The sequence below is a fragment of the Canis lupus genome, chromosome 15 (genome assembly GCF_048164855.1).
Source record: "Canis lupus baileyi chromosome 15, mCanLup2.hap1, whole genome shotgun sequence".
NCBI lineage: Eukaryota > Metazoa > Chordata > Mammalia > Carnivora > Canidae > Canis > Canis lupus.
In genome coordinates, this window is record NC_132852.1 from 38,830,775 (window position 1) to 38,850,347 (window position 19,573).

Below are 19,573 nucleotides of genomic sequence, written 5' to 3' on the forward strand. Positions count from 1 at the left end.
ACATTTTCTCAGTTCTTCCCCAAGATTTCAATTTTTCCCTGGGTATGCATAATGATTTTATAATTTCCCTGTATGTATGGATGCTTTGAATGCCCTAGTCTTTAATGCCTAGCTCTCAAAAGAGGACCACCCCCCCCCCAAAAAAAATGAATTAGGGAAGGAAAGGCACCAGTCCCTTAAATTCCCTGAAGTCAGGTAAGAGCAGAGGAGCTTGCAGAGTGAGGGGGATACAACAATGGCTGCTCACCTCTGTGTCTTCATCTTTTTTCTTTTTAAGATTTTATTTATTCGCGAGAGGCACAGAGAGAGAGAGAGGCAGACAGAGGCAGAGGGAGAAGCAGGCTCCATGCAGGGAGCCCAACATGGGACTCAATCCTGGGTCTCCAGGATCACACCCTGGGCTGAAGGCAGCACTAAACCACTGAGCCCCCTGGGCTGCCCTGTGTCTTCACCTTTATGATCAAAATAGCAATCATGTTTTAGAATACAGATCTCTGATGTTTGGAGAACAGGATCCTCATTGCTCACCATAGTTCTCACCATCTACACACAAGCTTCTCTCTTGTAACTCCTCCACTGCCTACTATGGAGGTGGAGGTGGCAAATAAGCTAATAGCTGAAATTGACTGATATTAACCACAGTCTACCATTCAAGCCTTCTTCTGGAAGTTGCAAGCCCTCAATAGATTCCAGAGTTCCAAATATTTATATCAGATAGATTACATCAATGCCATTGTTACTTAGGTGGGGAAACAGATTGCTGGTGCTTCTTATTGCACCATTTTCCTGGAAACCTCCTTTACCTTCATTTTTTTTTTAATTTTTATTTATTTATGATAGTCACACAGAGAGAGAGAGAGGTAGAGACATAGGCAGAGGGAGAAGCAGGCTCCATGCACCAGGAGCCCGACGTGGGATTCGATCCCGGGTCTCCAGGATCACGCCCTGGGCCAAAGGCACGCGCCAAACCGCTGTGCCACCCAGGGATCCCTACCTTCATTTTTGATAGTTTTGCTTACATATGATATTTTTGGTTAAAAAGTTTTTCTTTCATCGCTTTGAATGTCATCCCACTGCCTCCTGGTCTTCATTTTTTATGGTAAGAAATCAGATGTTAATCTTATCAGGGTTCCCTTGCATATGTCATTTTTCTCTGATTTTGATCATTTTTACTAGAACGCATCTGGATGTGGATTTCTTTGTATTCGTCTTAGTATTTTTGTTTCTTGAATTTGTAGATTAGTGTTTTTTATCAAATGTGTGGATTTTTCACCCATTATTTCTTCAAATATTTTTTTAAGTTTATTTTTTTAGTAATCTCTATACCATAGGTGTGGCCTGAACTCATAAGCCCAAGATCAAGAGCCAATCAGACACCCCTCTTCAAATATTTTTCTCTCCACCATTTCTATTCCATCCTCCCTTCTGCTGGTCTTTCCATTATACATATATTGATGTGTTTAGGGGTATTAGGTTTCTCTGAGGCTCTGAGGTATGAGGCTCTGCTCATTTTCCTCATTCTTTGTTCTGTTTTTCAGATTGTGTAATCAATCTTCAAGTTCATTGATGTTTTTCTGCAAGTTCAAACAATTGTTAAGATTCTCCAGTGAATTTTTTTTTTTCAGATTTTATTTATTTATTCATGAGAGACACACAGAGAGCGAGGCAGAGACACAGGCAGAGGGAGAAGCAGGCTCCATGCAGGGAGCCCCGTGTGGGACTCAATCCCGGGCCTCCAGGATCCATCCTGGGCTAAAGGCGGTGCTAAACCACTGAGCCACCCAGGCTGCCCTCCAGTGAATTTTTCATTTTGATTATTGCACTTTACACCTCCAGAACATCCTTTTTAAAAATTTGTACCTCCTTGATACTTTCTTTTGTAAGATTTTATGTATTCATGAGAGAAACACAGCGAGGCAGAGACACAGGTAGAGGGAGAAGCAGGCCCTCTACAAGGAGCCTAATGTGGGACTTGATCCTGGACCCCAGGATTATGCCCTGAACTGAAGGCAGATACTCAACCACTGAGCCACCCAGGCATCCCCTTGATACTTGTTTTTTGATGAGATATTGTCATCATTCCTTCCTTATTTAAGCATAGTTTCTATTAGTTCTGGAACTAATATTTACATAGCTTAATTATAATGGCTGCTTTGAAGTCTTTGTTAATTCTGTTATCTGGCCTTTCTCACAGTTTGTTACCTGCCCTCCCCTCACCTCCCTGCCCTTCTCTCGTATGAGTTACACTATCCTACTTCGTTGCATATCTCATAACTTTTTGTTAAAAACTGGACGGATTTGACTATATATATTGTAAGATCTTTGCAGCCTTGAGCATGCACCTCATGACCTGGAGAATAGAGCTTTTAACAGGCCTTTCTCTATTTTCCCGATCTCTTTGTTAAACTATCTGCCTTTGCTGGTGTCAAACTCAGATGTTAGTTCCATGTCAGTGGATTGGGTTTTTTTTTGTTATTGTTTTTGATGATGTCCTAGAGCTTAAATTGCTCTGTAGTCTGATCTGATTAGATTCAGGCCTTTTTGCAGAGGTAGTTTTTGAGTCCCGTCTTTGAGGCTTGTTATGACTACAGGAAGGCTCTTCTTTCCCCTTTCCCTATTCTCTTTAGTAAATTACCTAGCCTAAAAATAACTTAGCTTGTTAATTTGGTGGAGCTACCCCTTTTAATTTTTTACCACTTAATTTTTCATTGTCCTTGGGAGCTCCCTTAGTCCTGAATCTCCCCCATACTCTGTCAGATAAAATCAGTTCCTTTGGTAAGAGCTTCAGACCTCTCTGTTCTCATGACTTCATCTCCCCTGGAGGGGATAAAAATTCTATGCTGCTACTCTTAGCTATGGTTGGTAGGGGCCATGATCTGCTTCTCCAGGGTTAATAGCTTGCTTTATGATCAGAACTCAATGGAGATGGTAGCTTCTAGTCTTCTTGGCTTGCCTCCCCAGGGCATGGAAACGTCACCCCATGAGCACCTAGGAAAAGGGTGATCGGAGTCCTGGTACTCTTGGCCTGCTGCACCTGAGGTAACTCCTCCACCCTGAGTGGAAGCTGGGTGGAGGGAGTCCTGACATTTTGGCTGCACTTGCCTACAGATTAGCCTTTGAAACACAAATCTAAGGGGCTATGGGAATACTGGCTGCCTCTTCTTCCTTGGGAGATACCACAAGACTTGAGTGGGTACTTGAGGAGTGAACATTATCTTCTTGGCCATATCCACTCAGAATGGAGTTTCTGTAGCGCTCGGCTTTGTGTGTGTGTGTGTGTGTGGGGGGGTGGTGGTGACGGTGATGGTAGTGGTTTAGGGCTAGAATAAGTTGTAGCATAAATACCACAGGCTCTTAAAATTCTTTTAGAGGTTTAGATTTTCTTGAATGTTTCATTTGCTGTATGACCTTAAGATAATAAGCAGAGATCTTAAATGGTTCTTTAAAAAAAATTTTTTTTTAACCAATCATGGTAATTAGGGTGAACATGCAGCCATTCCAGAAGCCATTTGTCTATTGTTACTATCATATAGTTTGTCTCACCAAAAATAGTTTAAAAGAAAGGACATTTATTCATATCCCTTAGGATATTTTAAAAATGAGAATTTGATCATCTCAAAACCCCAAATACTATGAATTTAGAAAAGAATATAAATTCTTAATAGATTTGAGTTTAAAAAATATTTTATCATTCAGAAAAAATTCTCAATAGAATAAAACAACATCCAAGGTAAAAAAGATATCAAGACATGAAATTTTAAGAGCAAACTTTTCCATTATTTTAAGTACAATAATTATAACTGCTTTTTTGCTTGTTTGTAAAACACTGTTTGCCTTTAATATTTTTTTTCACATCAAGGATTGTATTTTAGTATACAATATATAAAATCATAATGCTCAGAAACACCAGTTACCATCATAAAAGCAATGCTGTTTACTCACTGGTCATCTGATTCACATGGTTGCCAATATCAGGAAGAGTAATAATCAAGCAGATTTGTAAATCTGCTCTTTTTTCCTTTAAATGCTATTTATGGATGGCTGCCTTTAAAAAATTCTGGAACATTAAACAGGAGTTTTCATTTTACAGATCATATGCACTTTTATTATTTTATGTTGCTTACTACTGACTTTATAAAAGCCATAAGTGTTGGATATGTATGTATATTTTTTTAATAACTAAAGATGATCAGAGAATATTAATTGAACCAAAAAAAATCCATATCAAGTGAAACTTTCATTTGCCTTCATCATTACTGTCACACTTCTAAGAAAGGGATTACACAAATTATAGTTAGAAAAGAAAGATTTCATGTGCTTGGACTTCCAAGTAAAAAGTTTTGCTAATAATTTTACACTGTTTACTGCAATAACAGAATTATTTTTAGTTCACATAACAGGTATACAATTACTAAACATTTAAATTATTTTACAAAATTTTAAAACGTCTTTAACTCGGAATTTGATGGTTCAAACTATGAAGCAGTCCAAAGTGAAGATTATATTTCCACTATAACCAAGTATAAAAAGAATGGCAACTAATTCTATCCTAAACCAGAAACCCATTTTAAAGAATCTCAGAAGAATAACTGCTTAAATGTAAACGGTAAACGACTTGTTATGGATATTTTACAAACATATTTCTGCAGGGTTTGGAAGTTATGCTAGTGTTCAATCATTTGTAAGTCCCTTCTAGTTCTAAAATTCTATGATTTTATATGCTTTCCTAACAGTTCTATTAAGAAAGTTACTTATCAGTATTGCCAGATTACATCATCACACATAGATGGAAATTTTAGTATGTTACTGTATGTGCTTAAAATAAATGTAATCTTTCAGAATATGCTGCAGTTCACATAAATCTCCCCATCACATTTGTTCCAGACTGAATTTCAACATGCTTGAACAGAACCTATTTCCTTTATGTGGCAATGAAATAAACAATACAGTAGACAAAATAAAATTTTAAAACATTCACCAAATGTTACAGCTCATATTCAGAAATAACCACCTGTACCTCAAACTCCCTATGTTAAACTATGACAATTTATTTAAATGCAAACAGCTGGTATACATGCTGCTTGCTCAGTTCTTTCCAAATAGGGATTTATGTTTGTTAGGAAAAGAAACTCCAGGTTAAATCATAATGTTACGATGCTAAGTAATTGGGATTGCCACTTTCACAATTCAATGTTGGATTCTTAGTTTTGGGGACACATACACACACTACTTCATGGGTTTCCAAAACAGTGATGAGATCCATGAATAACTAGAAAACATCCTCTGATTCATTAGAGTTAGTTCTGTATGCATTAGACCACATAACTTCAAGTAATCTTCTCATTATAATTTTCTATTTTTGAAATACTGGTTCATAAAAAATCAAGGTATCATCCACTGGCAGCATAGCAGTAAATTACACTGAAAACCACATGTACAAAAGACACTTTTGAATGTCATTGTTTCATATTTTTAATACTGCCTTAGAAGACCTGTTCTTCAACTACCTCAGTGTATTCTGAAATGTAAAATAATTATAATAGGAATAATTATTCTAAATCTAAGTAGATAATTCCTAAGGCAGTATTTGTTTACTCAGAACATATTTTCATTTCAAATATATAACTAAAACTTCTCACGTCAGAACACAACTCATAGTTTGAACAGAAACTTCAGTGTTTAAATCTCAACGTTCAATAACAAACACTACATATTAGGTTGCTTTGGAATACAAATCACTCGGTTAAATAAATGGGATATAATTTCTAACTTGTGTTAAAAGTGAAGAAATCCTTTTTTATGTGAAGATGTGACCAAAATCAATTGGTCATATTACAGTAGAAATCAAACTCTACTGACACAACACATTTGTTAGAGATTTGTATACAGATATAACAACAGTTGGGAACTAGATGCTCCTTAAGCTTGGGGGTAATGAAAGAAAAAGGCATACTATGGATCAGGCCCCCATTTTTATTACTTGTTTAATAACAATGCCTACTTTATTGAAGAATGTCTCTTCCACTGGAAATACACTTCTGGTTTAATAATGTTAGTGGGGAAAAAAGGCAGACCCACTTTTAAAGAATGATTCATCCTTATTTACCTACATTGACTAGGTATAGAATGACTCTTCATTTTCTGCTCTGAAGATAACCAATTTATTTTTTGAAGTTTTGACTTGTCAACTTATTTTTGATAAGTGATTAAGAAAGATAAATCTTCTGACTTTACAAATAAGAATATGTGAATAAGAATATATATATTTTCTGAGAAGTTACATCTCGTGATCTGACCTATACTTCTGACTTACAATGTAACTAAATTCCTTTAATAACCTGCATTAATTTTAAATTTTAAACTTAAATTGTCCTTGTTATACTGTTCACATTCACTTTATTTCTCATTTTTACATTTCTATAAATACCCAAAAAACAAAACTCCTCAATTTGAAACCAACTTATATTGGAGTTCTGAGGTTAGTCTTTAACTTTTAAGATATTTTGTTAAAATGTAAAAACCCTGAAATTAGAAACAAAAATTTTACAATTTTACAGTATATATCTAATTTATTTAAAAAAATATTCTGAATTGTTTTTATACAAGTAATCAAGTGTTATTTTTTCAAATGAAACTCCTTTATAGGCTAGAAGAGGATGTGTGGTGTTGCCCCATTAAAAGCCAATACAAATATCTTTTTTTTTTTATGCTGGCACTTCAACTATTTCAAAATAGTCATTCGGCAAAATCACATAACCTCTTTCTGATATGTCGTCCTTCTCTTTCTGGAAGTGAACAACCTCCTTTAATTTTTCAAGCTGTCGTTCTTGTCTTCTGCATCTCTGCTGTGCAGTCTTGAGCTTCTTTCGGAGTTTTTCAACTTGTTGTTCTAGCTGATGAATCCTTTTTCTCTGGTGCATTGTATCCTCCACAGTATAGTTGTGGTCACAGAAAACTGAGAGATTATCAGGGGTCTGAAGAGGAGGCATTAGTAATCCAATAGCAGCATCAACCTGGGAAATGGGAGGTGTTAAAGGAGGTGGGGGAAGCTGTTCTTGTGGCTCCAGAAGATCTTCCTTCTACAACAATAATGCAAAGTAGGTTCAAGTTTAGTAACTACAAATAACAATTTAAAAGAACCCCTGTGGAATTTAAGAATGACATTTTTATAAGTTGGACAACCTAGAAGAAAAGGTTAAATTTTTAGAAACACACACTCTTCCAAAACAGGAAGAAATAGAAAGTATAAATAAACCAATCACTAGTAATGAAATTGAAAAGGTAATCAAAAAAGTCCAGGACCAGATGGTGATTCTATCAAACACTTAAAGAGTTAATACCTATTCTCCTCAAAATATTCTAAAAGACAGAAGAGAAAGGAAAGCTTCCAAATACATTCTGTTAGGTGAACAATACCCTAATACCAAAAACAAAGACACTGAAGAAAACTACAGGCCAAAATCCCTGATGAACAAAGATGCAAAAATCCTCAACAAAAATACAGGCATATTTGACAATACATTAAACACTCAACAATACACTAAAAGGATCATTCACCACTATCAGGTGGGATTTATTCCAGGGATGCAAGGATGGTTCAATATTCATAAATCAATATGAAACACTACATTAACAAAGGGTAAAAATCACACGATCATCTCAATAAATGCAGAAAAAGCATTTGACAAAATTCAACATCCTTTCAATGACAAAGTCTCAAAAAAGCTGGCTTAGAGGGAAAATACCTCAAAATAATAAAGGCCATATATGAAAAACCCACAGCTAACATTACACTCAGTAGTGAAAACTGAGAGTTTTTCCTCTAAGATCAAAAGCAAGACAAGATGTCCACTCTTGCTATTTTCATTCAACATAGTACTGTAAGTCCGAGCCATAGCAGTCAGACAAGAAAAAGAAATAAAAGGCATCCAAATTGGTAAGAAAGAAGTAAAACTATCACTATTTGCAGATGACATGATACTATACAAAGAAAATGCTAAAGACTGCAACAAAAAACTATTAGAGGTAATAAGTAAAGTTGCAGGATACAAAATTAATATATGGAAATCAGTTGTGTTTCTATACACTAATAATGAAGTAGCAGGAAGAGAAATTAAGAAAATAATTCCATTTATAATTACACCAAAAAGAATGAAACACCTAGGAATAAATTTAACTGAGGTGAAAGACCTATGCTCTAAAAACTACAGAACACTGATGAAACAAATTGAAGATGACACAAATAAATGGAAAGATATATCATTTTTATGGACTGGAAGAATTAACATTGTTAAAATGTCCATACTACCCAAAGCAATCTATAGGCTCAATGCAATCCCTATGAAAATACCAACAACATTTTTCACAGAACTAGAACAAATAATGTTAAAATTTTGTACAGAACCCACAAAAGACTCCAAACAGCCAAAGCACACTTGAGAAACAACAAAGCGGGAGGTATCATAATCCCAATTTTGAGATATACTACAAAGCTGTAGTAATCAAAAGTGGCACAAAAACAAGACACATAGGTCCATGGAATAGAACAGAAAGCCCAGAAATAAACCCATGCTTATATGGTTAATTAATTAATCTACAACAGAGGAAATAAGAATATCTATTAGGTAAAAGACTCTTCAATAAATGGTGCTGGAGAAACTGTACAGTTACATGAAAAAAAAAAAAAGAAACTGGACTTTTTTTTTACACCATACACAACACTAAACTCAAAATGGATTAAAAACTTAAATGGGAGGGACGCCAGGGTAGCTCAGCAGTTGAGCATCTGCCTTTGGCTCAGGGCGTGATCCTGGGATCAAGTCCTACATCAGGCTCCTTGCATGGAGCCTGCCTCTCTCGCTATGTCTCTCATGAATAAATGAAATCTTAAAAAAACAAAACAAAACAAAACAAAAAAACACCAACAAAAACTTAACTGGGAGACCTGAGACCATAAATATCCTAAAAGAAAACATAGTAATTTCTCTGACATCAGCCTTAGAGACATTCTTCTAGATGTGTCTTCTCAGGCAAGGAAAACAAAAGCAAAATAAACAATTGGTACTATACCAAAACAAAAAGCTTTTGCACTGTGCAGGAAACCATCAACAAAATTATAATGCAACCTAGTGCTGGGGTGCCTGGGTGGCTTAGTCAGATAAGTGTCCCACTTTTGATTTTGGCTTAGGTCATGATCTCAAGGCTATGAAGGGGGGCCACATGGGGGGCTCTGTGCTCAGCAGGGGGTGTGCTTGAGATACTCTCTCCTCCTCTGACCTTCCCCCCAGTGCTCCCTCTAAAATAGATAAATCTTTTAAAAAATAAAATAAAAATAACGTGCAATCTATTGAATGCAAAAAGATATCTGCAAACACTATACCTGCTAAGGAGTTAATAACCAAAATATATACAGAACTTAGATAACACCACACCAAAGAAATATAAAATCCAATTAAAAAATGGGCAGAGGACATGAACAGATATTTTTCCCAAAGACATACACATGGCCAACAGACACATGAAAAGATACTCAATATTACCAAATCAGGGAAATGAAAATCAAAACCACAATGAGTTATCATTTTAGATCTGAGTGACTAATATCAAAAAGACAAGAATTTACAAGTGTTGGCAAGGATATGTGCTGTTGGTGAGAGTGCAAATTGGTGCAGTGACTGTGGAAACAAGTATGGAGATTTCTCAAAAACTTAAAAATAGAATTACCATATGATTCAGTAATTCTATTATTACTGGGTATTTACCTAAAGAAAATGAAAACACTAATTTGAAATATGTATCCCTATGTTTACTGCAGCATTATTTACAATAGCCCAGATACGAAAGCAAACCAAGTGTCCATTAATAGATGAATGGATAGAGATGTTCTGTGTGTGTATGTTGGGGGGGGAGGATATACACATATATCTATACATGCACATACATATATACACACACATTAGAATATTACTCAGTTATAAAAAAGAATATTACTCAGTTATAAAAAAGAATGAGATCTTGCCATTTTTCAACATGCATGGACCTAGAGAGAATTATGCTAAGTGAAAAAAGTCAGAGCAAGACAAATACCATGTGATTCCACTTATATGTGAACTCTAAAACACAAAACAAGTGAAAAAACAAACAAGTAGAAACAGACCCATAAATACAGAGCACAAAGTGATAGTTGCCGAGGGGAGGGGATGTGGGGATGGGAAAAATGAGTGGAACGTATAGGCTTCCAGTTATGTGTTCAAGTCACAAGGATGAAAGCTATAGCATAGGGAAGATGGTCAGTGGTATTCTAATAGCTTTGTGTGGTGACAGATGGTAGCTACAGTGTGGTGAGCACAGCATAATATGCAGATTTGTCTAATTAGTATGTTGTACATCTAAACTAATGTAACATCATCATGTGTCAATTACACTTTGATTTAAAAGACTTTTTTTGTGAATCTTTAAGATAGAAACAATTTAAAACAAAAAAAATTTAAGTTTTAATTATACTTTTTCACCTGAAGTAGAAATGGGATGCAAAAAAGAGAGAATGATAAGATTTTATTAAATACAAAACACTTAAACTGAGGGGGAAATACTTTGGAACTGAAAAAGAAAACCCAAAACTTATCAACATACACGTAAGTAGTACAGAGTGACCTTAAAGTAACTTACAAAGCTAGACTGACTTTCTTAGTGTGAGTATATTTAACTTTAATAAACTACACTTTGTAGTTTTAAAAAGTACATCATTGTTAACAGTGAGTTATCTACCAGTGATGGCTTCTAGGTAACACTGATTTTCTTTACATTACTTTCAATTTTCCACAATAAAAACATGAATTTTATAAATAGAAAATCCATTATATTAAAACACACATTACCTTGTCATGTGGCTCAGTACAGAGAAATATTGTGGGTACAGCATTCTCTTTCAGCAACTTGTTGTTGCACTCCCTCTTAAAGCAGTCCGGAGTAAAGTGCTCCGAACAAATACTGCTATATTTGGTGGGTTTAAAGTTTTTCCTTCGGACAGCTGCCTCCCATTTTTTGCAAAGACTGGGTCGAGTAAGAGGGAACCTAAGAAGAAGAGATAATTCAGTTCTCTGACCTTATTTTAAAAGAAAAAAAAAAAAGCACATCTAAACTTTCATGTTTAGGAAAGAACCATTTTATATTGTTGTTTACAAGCTAAGGGACATTTGATTAAAACACTAGCTCTGCAATTTTTTTTTTTTTGGACGGTTTTTAGTTGTGCCTTTATTCACCTGAGTTAAGAATGTTTTAAAGATCCTATAAATAAAATGACCAACTACTAGGGTGTGATAATAAGTCAACCCTCTCAGCATGGAATTTTTTTTTTAAGCCGTATTTGTGGGTGTTCTCTGTGATGCATCACTGAATTCTACTTCTGAAACCAATATTGCACTGTATGTTAACTAACTAGAATTTAAATTAAAAATTTTATAAAAAATAAAAAGCAGTATTTGTTATAGGAATCTTTTGATCACAGGGTGGTTACGAGAATGTCAGAAACAATGATGCAAACAATATAAATAAGACAGGCTGATTAAAAATTTACAAAATGTAAAAACATACATATTGAAGGTCAGCCATGCAGACAGATGCATGCAATGGGAAGAGGAGATGATGGGAAGCTGGAAGTGGAAGTCAAGGGACATGTGCAGTACTATCACTGGTCTCCCTCCATTACTTTCAAATAAATGAATAACTTATTTTCACTAACTTTCACTAAGTGATACAGGTATTGCACACACATCTAAATATACAAGGGTAGGGCAGCCCGGGTGGCTCAGTGGTTTAGCGCCGCCTTCTGCCCAGGGCCTGATCCTGGAGACTCAGGATTGAGTCCCACGTCAGGCTCCCTGCATGGAGCCTGCTTCTCCCTCTGCCTGTGTCTCTGCCTCTCTCTCTCCTCTCTGTGTATTCTCAGACATAAATAAATAAAATCTTTTTAAAAAAAATAAATATACAAGGGTAATCATATAGCTTCTCTGTCTCATTTATTAATGTTTAACTTTTTATGTCAAAGATACTAAGAGTTTCAAGTAAAATATATACTATAGGGTAAATCTGTACTGATTTTTTTTAATCAATGAAAATAAAATTATATGTTTATATCTACATACTGCAGAAAAAGAAGGTTCTAGTTCTCTTAGGATCAATTTGACAAATATGAATTAATCGAATTATAGTCAAATCATAATGATAAATTTAAATTTTCATGTATTCATTTATTTATATATGTTTGGAATTGAAAGGGGGTGGTTGATTAGTTTCATGAACTTGGATGCCCAAGTCTCTCCTCAGGTTTGGGAAGTTCTTATTTGTTTTTTAATTTTTAAGTTTTTATTTACTGGGGCACCTGGGTGGCTCAGTGGTTGAGCATCTATCTGCCTTCAGCTCAGGTTGTGATCCCGGGGTCCTTGGGATCTAGTCCTGCATTGGGCTCCCTGCAGGGAGCCCCCTTACCCCTCTGCCTATAGGTCTCTGCCTTTCGTGAATAGATAAATTAAAATTTTTTTAATTTATTTTTTAAAAAGATTTTAATTTACTTATTCACAAGAGACACAGAGGCAGAGACACAGGCAGAGCGAGAAGCAGGCTCCATGTGGGGAGCCCAACGTGGGACTCGATCCCAGGTCTCCAAATCACGTCCCAGACTGAAGGCGGCACTAAACCACTGAGCCACCGGGGCTGCCCAATTTTTTTAATTTAAAAAAATAAAAGTTTTAATTTATTTTAGTCTTCTGATTTGTTTTTAATTCCAGCATAAGAATATTATTGATCTTATTTTACCTCGAAATCAACTGGAATATGTCCATCTGGCCCAGAAAAGTGGGCTTAGAAAGGGTTTATATTTACTGTGATTTTACTTTTCCAAGTCAAGTATCTAGTGAAATGGGGAAACTGGAAAGCCAAAGGATGCTTCAACTCCATGTTCTAGCTTCTCTTCTACATAAGGTATGCCAGAGCTGGACTCTGCTATCATGAAGAACTAACCAATCTTTGGGACAGTTCTTTTCTTTGCCCAGAACAGCTGCTGCCACTGGGCCACCATGTAGAAAGTGGTAGAAGATCTCTGCTGGAAATGGCCTCCAGAAATACAACAGATGGTAGCCATCACCAGTAAAATTCAGCCCCTTGGGCCTCCTGTCTTACACACTACAATGATCAGGCTGTTCATGATGGAGTTCTGTGAGAATAATTCCCATCTATTTCCAAAAAAATTGTTCTTTATAGGTAAGAAGGAGAGGCAGATCAGCTCCTCCTTTGACCCAATCATTTGACAGCCAGCAGAAGCTATTTCTGATGTGTGAACGCCATCCTTAGTTTCTAGTACCAATGAAGGGTTTTCCACATTTTTAGATTCTTTGATTAGAAACGGGGTTGTGCAGAGCTGGCTGTAATATAACAGTGTCCCCGTCTTCTGATCTATTCCTACACTTTCAAAGAACTGGAAGTCAATTCATCAGCTTTCAGAAATTCCAACAAATAAAGAAGTGATCTCAGGATATACTGAAGTAGATCCTGGAGTGTTAGGTGCTCTCAGTCGTCCTGCAGGTGGAGGGCAGGATGGGGCTGGTGGTGGTGGTCCATCAATCAACACTCAGATCTGCGTGGTAAGGCACTCATTTCCCTGGGTCCCTCTTCTACTAAGCATAAAATGCACCCACATCCCCTGTTACACACGACCCCACCAAAAAAACTGACGGAATACTTAAATTTTGCTTTTGTAATGATTTACTTACGTATAATTGCTATAATTTGCCATCGGTTTGGTAATAATAATGTAAATAATCATATTTATAATAACTTAAAGTCTGTAAACACTTTATTTGGCGGAATGAAAATGCCATCGAGTCCCACTTTGCAGACATCCGATGATCACGAGGTCGTTTCTCCCACAGGCCTCTCTAGCCGCCAAAGCCATCACGGCCCCGGGACCTGTGGGCTTCCTCGGGGGCGAGCCAGCTGTGCGGACCTGGGACCCCATCGCTGCGCGCCAACTGAGGTCCTGGCCGTCCCAGAGGCTCCCTCCGACAGCCAGAGGTGCCCCGAGGTGGGCCCCTAGGCACTGAGTGCACACGTCCTCCCCGAAAGCCTGAGCTGCTGTGAAGCTGGCCTCCCAGGCACGCCAAGGCTGGGAAAAGAGCGGCTCCGTCACGTTCACAGCCTCTGTCTCGGCTCCGTACTGACTCAGGAGGCGCTACTACGCCCTCGCTGCCCTCTTACCCCGAGCAGAGGCTCGCGCGGCGCCCACGGACGCCGCTCCCGGGGCGCCGACGCGTCCACGGCAGGCGGCGGACGAACCCCGAGCGTGGATTCCGACTCTCGAGCGCAAGAAACGGCCATGGCAGCCACGCGCAGCCGGAGGCGGCAGCACGAGAGCTCCGACCCAGGCGGGTACACCCGCCGCCCGGCGGACGGGGGACGGGGGACCGCGAGGAGGACCGGCCTGCCCCGGCCCCTCGTCGAGGCTCGCGCGCACACCCGCTGGCCCCGCCCCGCCCCGCCCCACTTATCAGGGCTCGCGCGCACACGCGCTGGCCCCGCCCCTGCCCCACCCCGCCCCTCATCCGGGCTCGCGCGCACGCGAGCTGGCCCCGCCCCCGAGCCTAACCGGCCGCTCGCCCCCAGCCCGAGCTGGGCCAGCCCCGCGAGACGCGCGGGGTACTTACTTGTGGAAAGAAACGGGCTTATCCTTATCGTACCGGTTCTTGCAGCCGTAGGCGGAACAGGACTGCACCATCCTTCCGGCCTCCACTCACTTCACTTCTGCCGCTCCCGCAAGCAGGAGAAGCGGCTATCGATGCCGCTGCGCTGCGCTTTGACACCCTCACTCCTTCTGTAGCTTTGGTCAACAGTTTCTGTGATGATAAGCTCCCCCGCATTGACTACTGTGCCCGTTTTGTTGTTTGCATTAGCAGAAGGACCACAGCCATCGCCCGTCTCCCATCTCCAAGATGGCGGAGGCAGCTTCAACCTCACCTCTCGCGAGGAGTTTGTCCCACTGTCTGATGAGCCCCGAGGTCAGAGGTAACGTTCCTTGGGAAGCAGGCCATTGGCTAAGGCCAGGCGTTGCGGTAGTGGGTGGGGCCTCCGAGCTTCCGGAAGAGGGAGAGGAAGTGTTTTGGGAGTAGCGGAGAGGCGAGGGGAGGGGACGGAACCGTGAGCGCGGGGCTAGACTCCGCCACCTGCTTGGCCCCGTGTGTTAGTTTATCTGGGACGATGCGGGGTGGAGAGCAGCGGGGTCTTTGGGTGTGGTGGCGTAGAGGAGGGCAGGTATGAGGGTGAGGCCTTTGGGTAGCTCTTCCCGTTTCTCTCAAAGGGCAGCCACAGATGGAATATGATCTGTGAAACTCTGTGGACCCTTGCCCACATCGCCAGGCTTCATCCCATTCATTACCTGCCCTGCAGGTGTCACAAGGCTCTGAGGGCGCAGGCGCCTGAACTGTGGCAGTGCGAGCGGACACTCGCTCCCGCCGGAGGGCGTAGCGGTAGTGCCCCGCAGGTGCCGGGTGGGATCGCGAGCTGCGCGGGTGGGTCCGTCCGCTTGCCTCCGGCGGCGTGCCCTCCCGTCTGCAGGTCGGGGCCTGCGAGTCTGCAGCGCAGGCTGGTGACGAATTCCACGGCTCTATTGTACTCTTTCTGCCTACCCCCGCCTCAGTCCTCGTGGTTCCCCAGGGTTCCATCCTCCGCCCTCCTCCTCCTAAACACCCTGCTGCTTGAGTTCAATAAAACGCTCTGATTTCCTAATGGTCTATTTCTTATGTAAATTTTTCTGCCTTCGATTATCCTCTGTGAATTATGTGTTCAGTTGCTTAAACCGGAAACCTTAGATTTCTTTCCCACTCTCTACATCTGTTTGATGACCAGGATAAGTTTATAAAGTAAGTAAATACTTGTTAAATCCATCCCTCCTCTCCTCGTTGTTCTTGATCAGGCCCTCTCGCGTTCTCTTAACCATGCAACAGCCTCTGACTGTCCGAGGTCTCGTTTTGCCTCTCCAGTCTATCCTCCACAGAAGGTAATTGTCATACACCTGTTCACATCTTCAAAAGCTGCCTCTACTCGATAGTGTCATAAAGCCCTTGAGGACCGGCTACTTCTACCTTTTCACTGTATTCTCCATCCACTTGTCTTTAACTGTTTCCTACCATCATGTTTCACACAGGGCAGGCATTCTCCTGGCTTCCATAAATAGCCTGTTTGCCCTTAGGCTGAAATGCCTCTCACTGACCTGTCCACCTTCAAGATGTGGCTCAGGTGTTATGTTTTCTAACATGCTTTCTCTATCCTCTTTTTCTTAAGCCTCTCAACTTAGGCACCTCTCTTGTTCCAACGAAAACTTTGCGTTTAACCTCTCTGTATATGAACCATACGTTACTGTATGGTTGTCCCACTTCATGGACTGAGGCCCTGTTGAGGAGGACTTTGTCTTAGCCTTGTAACCCCAGCAGCTTGCAGTGTCTGGCATTAAGTATCTAGAAAATGTTTGTTAAATCAACTGGGCCCAGAAAACTTGAGGAATTTCAGAGCCATATCCTTTCACCAAATACTAAAATAATAGTTTATTAGCATTTCCAGGGATAGACAGAAATTTCTTCTGTGGTTTACTGTGCATGCAATAAGGATGAGAATGTGATAGGGATGCCTGGATGGCTCAGCAGTTAAGCTCTGCTTTTGTCTCAGGGCATGATCCTGGAGTTCAGAGATCCATCAAGCTTCCTGAGGGGAGCCTGCATCTCTCTCTGCCTATGTCTCTGCCTCTCTCTCTCTGCCTCTAATGAACAAATAAAATAAAATCTTTAAAAAAAAGTGTGATACCTGCTTGTGAACTGAAAAGTATATTTTAACTAAGAGTTCACTGAAATTGACTCATCAGCTGATTCAGCAGATATTTACTCAGCATTTGCTATGTTCTATGCACAGTTCTAGGGACTTGAGATACATAAATGAACAAGACAAAGATTTCTGCCTTCACGGAGGTAATAGTCTAGTGGAGGTTGGAGGGGGCAGACAAAGAACATAAAACCATATGACATGTTAAAAGGCGAAAGGGGCTATGTGGGGGTGAGGAGGTTGCAATTTTAAATACAAAGGATAGGACAGGCTTAGTAGAGACTACTGAGCCAAAATTTGGAATGGGTAAGAGTTAGCTAGAAATATATCTGGGGGAAGAGTCTTACAGGCAGAGGGAATGGCTAAGGTAAAACTCTTGAGGCTCAGTGTCCCCAGCCTGTACAAAGAACAGTAAAGGGGCCCGTGTGACTGGAGCAGAGTGAGCTGGGGGGACAAATAATAAAGTCAGAGGAAACAGGCTGAGGTCATGTAGGGACCTGTAAGCTAGCGTAAGGACTTTGACTTTTACTCTGAGATGGAGAACATGGTTTACGCAGAGAAATGATCCAGTCTTTTAAAACCATCACTTTGCTGTGTTGAGTATAGATAGCAGGGGGTACTTAGAGGCAGAGAGACTGATAGGCAGGCTTCTATGGCAGTGTAGGTGAGAGAGGATGGTGGCTTAACCTGGCTGGGAATAAGGAATAAGAAGTGATCTTGTCTTCTCTCCTTTTCTTCCCTTCCATTTCTTTATTTACATTTATTGAGCAAATGGCAGACATTATGCTAGGTCTGGGAATATACTGGTGAGCAAGATTAACAGTCCCTATCTTCACAGAGCTTATTGTAGTAAGGGGAAGACAGACAATAAGAAGGTGAATAAAATAACATTGTGCTGAGATGCCTGAATACATAGAGGAGGGGTCACTAGCTGGGGTAGGTGGATCATCTGAGAAGGGAATATTTCGCTGAGAAAGAATGGAAAAAGATCTAACACTGAAGAATGAAAACGGGGAGGCTGGGAAGAGCATTCTCCATACAGGGAGTGTGTACTGAGGACCCGTGGCAGCAGCGAGTTTAGTTATTTTCTGGGAACTGAAGGAGGCTGCGGCATGAGCCCAGGAGCCAGGGGAATCAGGGCATGAAGTGAGGTTGACATACGTTTAGATTTTAAGTGCAGTAGGAAGCCAATGAACCTTTTTAGGCAGGGAGAGACATGACATTTTTAAATGTCATTCTATTAGATGAAGAGCTTTTCAGAGGGGCAACAGTGCAAGTGAGCAGCAGACCAGTAAGAGGCCATGGCAGGCTAGTAACACAGCTTGGTGACTTGGACTAAGGTAGTGGTAGTGGAGATGGAATGACCAGGATTTGAGAACATGTTGGATGTAGAAATGTCAAGGCTTTGTGCTAATATGAGAATGCAGAAGAGAGAGGAATCAAGGTATTAAATTTATGGCTTGAGCATTTAGATGGAGGGATGGCCTTAAAAAAGAAAACAAGTGCTATCCTCTTCTCCCCACAAAATAGAGGACTTGCAGAGTGGGAGCAATTTCTGAAGTGCAGTCATCAGTTCTGGGAGTGTAGGACTGGAGAATGTCAGAAGAAAAAGACCAAAAGTACTCAGAGGTTGGTCATACAAGCTACTAAGGAAGCATGCAAGGATCACCAACCAGTGCAGAGCACTCTTTTGAAGTTTGTAATAATTTTTAATCAGTTTGTTTAGAGTGAAACTAGTCAGTTTAGTTACTTGGTTGGATTTCCTTTAATGAAGTTCTCTTCTTCAGTCCCCCTTTTTGTTTTCTTTCTTCTAGGTATTAATAACTTAGAAGTGAAATCTATATTTTTATTATTTATTGACAATAATCCTAATGTTTCCTTACTTTGAAATGGTAAATTTATTTTAGTATATGTGCTGCCAAAGCAAGCACTGCAATGGTAAATTTATTGACCAAGTAAATTGCCTGTAATTTTTAAAATATTAATTGAACTGAATGTTGAATTTTTCTAACCCCCCCCCCGAATTTAAATTTTCACTCTTGTGTAGTCTCAAATTTAATAGAAAAATAATTTCCACTTTCTCTAAACTAATATATATGCATTGTCTGTTTTTCTTCTCTCCTTTGCCCATTTCTTGTCAACATATTTCTTAAGGCTCATATAACTATTCTCTACTCACCCCTCTCTGGTCAAGGGGTGATTGCAGGGAACATTTATTTCAAAGAGGATGATCTGTCTTTTTAACAATTCAAATGGCCATTAATCAGTTGAATGAATAAATTGTGGTATAGTCATACAAAGGAATACTATACAGCAATCAAAATAAAGAAACTATGACCCGCAACAATATGGATGGTTCTTACGTAATATTGAAGAAGTCACACAAAAGCAAATATATGATCCTGTTTTTTTACAGAGTAAAAAAGGGTTGGTAAAAGTCAAAAGTTACTTTGGGGTAGAGAGGGAATGAAAGGGGGCATATGAGATGGTGGTAATGTGTCTTTTGACTGAGGTGATAGTTAAACAGTGCGTTCACTTCATGATAATTCATCATCTGACCCTGATGATTTAGAAAATCTCTGGTGTAAAAATCTGAGGGTCAGTGGAGGGGAGGTGGGTGGAGGATGGGGTAACTGGGTGCTGAGCATTAAGGAGGGCACATATTATGAGCATTGGGTATTATATGCAACGATGAATCACTAAATTCTACCTC

At 39.7% G+C, this 19,573-nt stretch overlaps 2 protein-coding genes across 5 annotated transcripts in view; one reads left to right on the plus strand and one right to left on the minus strand.

The window, feature by feature from the left end:
- Positions 1-3,438: 3,438 nt before the first annotated feature.
- On the minus strand, positions 3,439-15,030 carry THAP1 (THAP domain containing 1). 4 transcript variants are annotated; one of them, XM_072776686.1, is made up of 4 exons: positions 14,697-14,998; positions 13,767-14,158; positions 10,878-11,073; positions 3,439-7,079 (listed from the first exon to the last, which is right to left on the minus strand). In XM_072776686.1, exons 2-4 carry the CDS (start codon positions 13,817-13,819, stop codon positions 6,705-6,707), a joined length of 624 nt encoding a protein of 207 aa, XP_072632787.1. In that variant the 5' UTR covers positions 13,820-14,158; positions 14,697-14,998; the 3' UTR covers positions 3,439-6,704. The 4 variants fall into 4 exon arrangements, with proteins under 4 accessions (XP_072632787.1, XP_072632788.1, XP_072632786.1 ...); XM_072776687.1 differs by lacking the exon at positions 14,697-14,998 and adding an exon at positions 14,251-14,486; XM_072776685.1 differs by lacking the exon at positions 13,767-14,158 and having other exon boundaries at positions 14,697-15,030.
- Positions 14,618-19,573, plus strand: part of HOOK3 (hook microtubule tethering protein 3) — a 143,546-nt gene continuing 138,590 nt past the window's right edge. Inside the window, exon 1 of the mRNA XM_072776678.1 lies at positions 14,618-15,054. The gene's annotated coding sequence lies outside the window, so the exon portion shown is untranslated. The remainder of the gene's footprint in view (positions 15,055-19,573) is intronic.

Excerpts from the sequence above, each read along its gene's own strand:
- THAP1 (XM_072776685.1), bottom strand. The coding sequence starts at position 14,767 with ATGGTGCAGTCCTGTTCCGCCTACGGCTGCAAGAACCGGTACGATAAG. Across the intron at positions 11,074-14,696 it reads AAGCCCGTTTCTTTCCACAA|GTTCCCTCTTACTCGACCCA; the intron begins GTAAGTACCCCG and ends TCTTCTTCTTAG. Across the intron at positions 7,080-10,877 it reads GTACTGAGCCACATGACAAG|AAGGAAGATCTTCTGGAGCC; the intron begins GTAATGTGTGTT and ends TTATTGTTGTAG.